This window comes from Amia ocellicauda, chromosome 3, assembly GCF_036373705.1.
Source record: "Amia ocellicauda isolate fAmiCal2 chromosome 3, fAmiCal2.hap1, whole genome shotgun sequence".
Lineage (NCBI taxonomy): Eukaryota > Metazoa > Chordata > Actinopteri > Amiiformes > Amiidae > Amia > Amia ocellicauda.
In genome coordinates, this window is record NC_089852.1 from 45,522,517 (window position 1) to 45,530,869 (window position 8,353).

The window sequence follows — 8,353 nt, forward strand, 5'->3', positions numbered from 1 at the left end:
TAAGACAACAGGAAAACTAAGGGACAGTGAAAGCCCTTATGATAAATGTTAGCATTGTAAGAAACTTCACAATGTTTTCTCAGGCCTTTCATTTATAAAATCATGGACCAAAAACCCCTTCTTTGAAAAGAGTACAAAAGGATGATTTTTTAATTGTACTTCACCTTCTAAATTACCACAGGATCAGTGGGTGTAGTTAAATAGATTTAAATGTAACTATTTACATACATTTGTTGGATCTTATGTTCTTGTATTTGATATTTAAGTACAGGTATTTACTGATTTATTACAGCTGAGATTATTTTGTTTCTTTTGTAAAGCTTTCTAATTGCCCCTATAATCTCCTCTGTTTTTAATGTATAAATGATAGGGTTCAGCATTGGAGGAATGGTGGAGGACAAGGATGTACATATTATCCTGGTATTTGGATGAATAACAGACAGTAATGCAGCAATGTATGTGATGAAAAATGGCAGGTAAAACACTATCACTAACATAAAATGGGAGGTGCAGGTTTTCATTGCTTTTAACCGTTCCTCACCTGATGCTATTTTTAACAGTGCAGATAGTATACACACATAAGACAGCACAATCAGAGAGAAAGGTACAAAGCTAAATACTGCAATACAGATTATTCCATAAATGTAATTTGGGAAATAGTCATTACATGCCATTCGATACAGAGTCCCATAATCACAGAAATAGCTCTCTATGACAATGGATCTGCAATATGATAGTCTGGTGATTAAAAGTACAAGAGTTATGATTAGGGTTGCTGTGAAAACCCAGACACATGCTATAATCACAAACATTGAAGAATTTGTCATAATGATGTGATATCTCAGTGGAAAGCATATAGCAACAAACCTGTCATAGGCGAGTACAACAAGAGTGAGTGACTGCATGGAGGTAAATAAATGAACGAAGAACATGTTGGCCAAGCAGGCTTCATATGTGATGAACTGAGAATCAAAGAGAAAGGTGTCAATTATCCTAGGAATAAGAGCTGTGCTTTCACAAATGTCAATTACAGCTAAATTGAAAACAGCACCGTACTTAGGTGTGTGAAGACTTCGTTCTGTGTATATAATGAATATGATGAAAAAGTTTGCAAACACAGTTACAGCATAAACAAAGCACAGGAAAATGTAATAGTACTTCACATGTGGGATGTTGGAAAAGCCTTTGATGTAAAAGAACTGAGGTCGAACAAATGCAGCATTCGGAGAAACTGTTGAATTCAAGGAGCTCATGGCAGACTGTTTTGGATTTTCTTTGACCTGCAAACAAATAAGTTATTAACAGAATTAAAGGTAAACTGAATAACAAAAATACATGAAAACATTTTTTATCAGTAGTAAGATGGCAAATTGTTTGCTTTATTGTTTTATTCTACTTTAAGTGATAAATAATGATTATATATATATATACACCGATCAGCCACAACATTATGACCACCTGCCTAATATTGTGTAGGTCCCCCTTTTGCCAAAACAGCCCTGACCCGTCGAGGCATGGACTCCACTAGACCTCTGAAGGTGTGCTGTGGTATCTGGCACCAAGACGTTAGCAGCAGATCCTTTAAGTCCTGTAAGTTGCGAGGTGGGGCCTCCATGGATCGGACTTGTTTGTCCAGCACATCCCACAGATGCTCGATTGGATTGAGATCTGGGGAGTTTGGAGGCCAAGTCAACACCTTGAACTCGTGATTCATCAGACCAGGCCACCTTCTTCCATTGCTCCAGTTCTGATGCTCACGTGCCCATTTGTAGGCGCTTTCAGCAGTGGACAGAGGTCAGCATGGGCACCCTGACTGGTCTACGGCTACGCAGCCCCATACGCAACAAACTGCGATGCACTGTGTTTTCTGAAACCGTTCTATCAGAACCACCATGAACTTTTTCAGCAATTTGAGCTACTGTACCTCGTCTGTTGGATCGGACTACACGGGCCAGCCTTTGCTCCCCACGTGCATCAGTGAGCCTTGGCTGCCCATGACCCTGTCGCCGGTTCACTGCTTTTCCTTCCTTGGACCACTTTTGATAGGTACTGACCACTGCAGACCAGGAACACCCCACAAGAGCTGCACTTTTGGAGATGCTCTGACCCAGTTGTCTAGCCATCACAATTTGGCCCTTGTCAAAGTCGCTCAGATCCTTACGCTTGCCCATTTTTCCTGCTTCTAACACATCAACTTTGAGGACAAAATGTTCACTTGCTGTCTAATATATCCCACCCACTGACAGGTGCCATGATAACGAGATTATCAGTGTTATTCACTTCACCTGTCAGTGGTCATAATGTTTTGGCTGATCGGTGTATATATAATAGTAATGTAATATATATATGTTAGGGCTGGTGTCACAGTTCAAAACACATCCCCAGTTCTCCACTAGATGTCGCTGTCACCCTTTTCCAATCACGTCTCCCAGCTCCCTTCATTCAATCATTCAATCATTCAGTCAACATTCATGAAACCAATGTGCATTGCTGCAATCACCCTCTTCTCCCATTAGCCCTGCACCTCCCAACCTTGTTTTCCATTCCACTTATAAACCCCTCAGTAACTCACAGCCTTTGTGAAGTTTTGTCAGTTTTTTGTTTGGCCTGTCCTGCTGGTACCAGACCCCCGGCTGTCTGACCACACACCACAATCAAGTCCCCCTGTTCCCGTGCCCCGCAGTATGTAACAGCTGGCTGATTATATTTTTAAATTGCAATTAATCTCACATTTTCAATATTTAATTGTGATTAATCAAATATTTAATCCCTATTTAAAATTTGGTAAAACATTTACATTATGTGAGTGCAATTCTACCAGAATATGTGTACAAAAATCCCAAGGACATTCTCAGGATTCAGCACAAAATTTAAGAAGAACAAAACAAAAATAACTTTCACAAGAGGTTACCATATTCTCAAGAGTTTCCTGCTTCTTTATAAATGTACAGGGATGTTGCATTTTTCAGAACAACATGGTGAAACAATTAAGAGACAGATTCACTTCACTTCATATATAAAAGGCTAATACAATATTGCAGCCAGGGATTTGTAGGGGGGGTGGAAATGAGGGCAAAGAGAAATTAGGAATTAATGGTAGAGGGTCTAGGGGGCCGAATTTTATATTTTGTCTGTGTAATGAAGGTTCCAGGGTTTTATATATATATATATATATGTATATATATATATCTGCCCTGCAGGAGTGTTACTCTCAGTGCCAAATATACGATTTTGCCTCACTGCAGGTTTGTTCACTGTTTTAAGCCTGTAGAATCAGAAATATAGTATTCTTATGAATTTATTTTAAGAACATTCAGATACATATTTGCTTTAAATTGTTGAAATAACTAAAAAAATAAAGCTGTTTTTGAAAAAGAAAACAATTATTAAGGTATATGATTCATATTTTGTATTATGTCAAAAGAGTTTCTAAGCTTAATTGTTAACTTAAAAATGTTTTAACATTGACCCCTCTACTAATTGCATATCACAGCCCAATACTGCATGTTGCTTTTAAAAAAAACACCTCTGAAAAACCAAACAAGCAAAATCGTTAGTCCTAATTCAAAAGACGACCAAATTATTAAAGGATCCTTGTCTGATACTCACCAGCCTGTAACAAGTGGGTTATGACAATGCAGGTACAATAATGATAATTAATCTAATCAAACACAACTATCTTTAAAAGCTGCCCATTTGTTTTCATTGCAAAGCAAAAAAAAAAAGTCCCATCAGATCAGAAATGTGTATGTGTTTGTATCTGCAGACCAGAAGCTTTTATAGAAAATGACTTTATGATGATGCACCACATTATAATCCTGCAGGGAAACAGTGTGGAATTCTCTGGTCTCTTTGACCTGTACTCCTGAGACATTAGTTTGTTGATTCAGATATATGTAGGTGTAAAAGGAAAAAATAGACTGTGACTCAACTAGACTGCAGGGTTGTAACACAGTACGAGGAGTGGTCCAGTACAGACGCTATGTGCAGCCCCCGGGACCGCCCTGGCTGCTCCGACAAACAGTCTTCCTGTGCAACACTCCACTAGACAGCCTGCGGCGCAACACACTTCCAGTGCCTCGATGCTCAGACGCACTAGGGTGGCTGCAGGGTGGAAGTTACAGCTGACCGCAATCAGCTTGTCACCCCATCTCACTATACAGAGACTGCTTCTCTACTGGTAGGGCACAGAGTACCTTAGGGGAAAAGCAGCAGAACTATAACTATAAGTACATAATGAACCTTGGCTACTGAACTTTAGACAATTCGTTTGGGTTCTGGACTGTGACTTGTCTGCTCTGTGTTTATCCGTATTTGTATTGTTCTTTTGTTATATCTATAGAAAGGGACTTGTGACTGTGTTTTAGTTAGGCTCAAAGAGGAGTTTTTTTTTTATATCAGTTGACATCTGTCTGATCTTTGTTTAGCTCCTGGGCTCCCCTGAAACCTCCAATCTCACACACTCCCCTTCCCCACTGTGTGCTTCCACAACCCCGCCTACAGAGCCCTGAGACCAGGGATCTCATGACAGGATAAAAGTCTTGTGCAGCTTTTCCCTCTTGTGAGAGACACTTTAAGGTACCAGAACTTAAACCCAGTGTAGCGTGTGGCAAAATAAAAGTTATTTGAATAAAAGAAAATGACATAGAATAAATTATTCTGGACTATGGCACCTTCAAATTAGGTGAGGACCTTAATTTACCCTGCACAGGTTTAGGACTGGGCAGAACATCAATGACTGGCTTGGACTGTATAAACGCACCACAAGACAGATAAAATGTTAAAACATTTATTTTACAAAAATTACAACAGAACCCAGGTTTAAAATGTTGCAAATGTAAGATGACAGTAGAACAGGAATGAGATGTGTATGAAGAATGTAATTGAATCACAGGAGGGGTACCCAGGGACAGGAGGGCCACAGACAGTTCACTGGTACTAAATACAAAAAACACAAATCCAACTATAACACCAAAGCAAAATAAATGAATTTCACACAATAGTGACAAACATTCTCAAATTTGACAAACTCAAATGCAAATCCCAATAAAAATAAAACACTTCACACTCTGAAAAAAAAAGAAACCCCTAAGCCCCCTCTGACCGCCAGGTAATGAGTGAATTCTCAACCGGGGGAGAAGGGCCTTAGTCATGGAGGTGACCAAGAACCCGATGGTCACTCTGACAGAGCTCCAGCGTGTCTCTATGGAGAGAGGAGAACCTTCCAGAAGAACAACCATCTCTGCAGCACTCCACCAATCAGGCCTATATGGTAGAGTGGCCAGACGGAAGCCACTCCTTGGTAAAACGCACATGACAGCCTGCCTGGAGTTTGCCAAAAGGCACCTGAAGGACTCTCAGCCCATGAGAAACAAAATTCTCTGGTCTGATGAAACAAAGATTGAACTCTTTGGCCTGAATGGCAAGCGTCATGTCTGGAGGAAACCAGGCACCCCTCATCACCTGGCCAATACCATCCCTACAGTGAAGCATGGTGGTGGTAGCATCATGCTGTGAGGATGTTTTTCAGCGGCAGGATCTGGGAGACTAGTCAGGATCAAGGGAAAGATGAATGCAGCAATGTACAGAAACATCCTTAATGAAAACCTGCTCCAGAGCGCTCTGGACCTCAGACTGGGGCGAAGGTTCATCTTCCAACAGGACAACGACCCTAAGCACACAGCCAAGATAACAAAGGAGTGGCTACAGGACAACTCTGTGAAAGTCCTTGAGTGGCCCAGCCAGAGCCCAGACTTGAACCCGATTGAACATCTCTGGAGAGATCTGAAAATGGCTGTGCACCGAAGCTCCCCATCCAACCTGATGGAGCTTAAGTGGTCCTGAAAACAAGAATGGGAGAAACTGCCCAAAAATAGGTGTGCCAAGCTTGTAGCATCATACTCAGAAAGACTTGAGGCTGTAATTGGTGCCAAAGGTGCTTCAACAAAGTATTGAGCAAAGGCTGTGAATACTTATGTGTGCTTTTTTAATTTTAATTTTTAATAAATTTGCAAAGATTTCAAACATTCTTTCACTTTGTCATTATGGGGTATTGTCTGTAGAATTTTGAGGAAAATAATTAATTGAATTCATTTTGGAATAAGGCTGAAACATAACAAAATGTGGAAAAAGTGAAACGCTGTGAATACTTTCCGGATGCACTGTATACACACACACACACACACACACACACAAACAATAATAAAAAGTTCTTTAACTGGGTCACTGTTAATTAAAAGAACATTCACGTGTATGTGTAAAGTAATAATAAAAAGATAAAATGCAGAAAATAATTAAAACCTAGAGAGCACCAGAGGTGGGAGAACTAAAAGTAAAAAACACAAAATGACAATATACAATGCCGATACCTTTACCACGCCGCACACTCAGAAACCTGTTACCCTTGTCTTTCTGGGTTTGGCTTCTTTCAGTTTCTTTACTCCAAAAGGTGGATATCCTTTCAAACACCAAAAATATACAATGACAGCTAACGTCTCACTTATAATTATGTATCTGTATCAGCATCGAACCAAAACAAAAAGTACACTCTCCCAGCTCAGGTTCTCTGTACAGCCCTCTCATCTCCCTGCAAACTTGAGCACTTTTTCAAGGACACTGCACCTGCAGGTCAGCAGCCGGGAAGAGTCACAAAACCAATGGAAGACGAGTGTGTTGAATCTCTATGGCAGCCGATCCAAAATTTAAATGCAAAACAAGGTAATCAGGATTGTTACTGAAGGCCATTAATAGCAATCGCAAATAGATATCGCTGTTATAAGGAACCAGTAATCAGCGCCAGCTTGCAAGGAGAATAATTTAAAGCCTCGTTACACCCAGCACAACAATTCTCAACCAGTTATTTACACACACACACACACACACACACACACACTTTAGAATTAGACCAGGCAACACTAAATATAAAAATAATACCAAACAAAACTGTGTACAATTGGCACAAAATGGAAATCAGTATCCTATGAGTTTTACTTAACAAAATATATTTGCAGGTACTAATTGCAGGTACTATATTCTGCCTCAGTAATCTCCTCTGTCTTTAATGTCTAAATGAGCGGGTTCAGCATGGGTGGAATGATGGAATACAAGGATATATTTATTATCCTATCATTTTGGTGGATAGTGGAAGTTATTGCAGCAATGTATGTGGCAGATATTGGAAGGTAAAACACTGCTACTATGATTAGATGGGAGGTGTAGGTTTTCAATGGTTTAAAACATCCTTCTCGTGATGCAATCTGTGAGCCTGGGAGGCACAACCATCGGATGACTGGGAGGGTCCTGGCCTGGCAACAAGGCAATGCACCAGGGTGACACTGGTGGAGAAAGCGGGCTCCAGCAGGAAGAATGACCAGGTTCAGCACCGGACAGCTCCTAGCTCCTGCCTGGTGAAGGCTCCCCTATATCAATAGCTTCAGCACCATGGAGAGATGCTAGTGACCAATAAGGAGCAGCTAAAAGCATTCCTCCTAATGCTAATGTAAGCATCTCCTGCTCTCTCCCAGTCAGTTGGTATTCACCACTGCTGCTGAAAAGAGTACTTGCTGTCTGCTCTATAAACTTGCCCTTGCACAGCGTCGGAGGAGTCCACCTGACAGAAGCTCTACCCTTCGCCTGGACCAGCAGGAGCCGGTACATAGGAGAGATCACTGCTCCAACTAGGCCACCTCCTCCACTCTTCTAGAGGCCCTAAAGGAAGAGGGCCTACTGTTCACTTGGGCAACCATGCCTATTACACCTTAACTCACTCTCTGGTCTCTATTTCAGTGCCAGGTCCCCCCACCTGGCACACAAATCTTTAACATAATAAATATGATACACGAATTTGGTAATATAATCAGTAATACGGTGTAAATTAGAAAATAGTTTTCAGAAAACATTTATAAATAAGTCAGACTATGTCCTTGATGCCAAACTCCCAAAAAAATATCTTCATGCCTTTATGAAAGTTCAGCATGATATATAATGAAGGATAAGTTATGTTAGTACTGAAAGACCTATTCCAAAATATGAAGGAATATAATTTAATGACAGCAAATTTATGATACACTCATATCATGTAACATTAACATTTCTCTTGTATACCCCATATATAATTCCTAGACTACAAAGTGAGAAGTAAACTGTATATGTATATTCTTGTGATCTTGTCACAACGAATGCATTGAATAGTAGAGTACTTGGAATAGAAGTTGGAATAGTTTACTGTAAAAGGGTGAAGTTTGTAATTGTACTTAATAATTCATTTAATTTAATTACCACTGTTTCAGTAGGTGTAGTTGTCTATCTTTTTTTTTTGTATTTGGTTTTGAAGTACACATTGACTGATTTACTA

The 8,353-nt window shown here is 40.1% G+C and overlaps 1 protein-coding gene across 1 annotated transcript; it reads right to left on the reverse strand.

Moving 5' to 3' along the window:
- Positions 1 to 275: 275 nt before the first annotated feature.
- On the reverse strand, positions 276 to 1,259 carry LOC136747340 (olfactory receptor 52E4-like). The gene has a single exon (XM_066700277.1). The coding sequence runs from the start codon at positions 1,251 to 1,253 to the stop codon at positions 276 to 278; it is 978 nt and encodes a 325-aa protein (XP_066556374.1). The 5' UTR covers positions 1,254 to 1,259.
- Positions 1,260 to 8,353: the final 7,094 nt, after the last annotated feature.

What these genes read in the sequence shown, in the direction of transcription:
- LOC136747340 (XM_066700277.1), bottom strand. Translation starts at nt 1,253, where the DNA reads ATGAGCTCCTTGAATTCAACAGTTTCTCCGAATGCTGCATTTGTTCGA.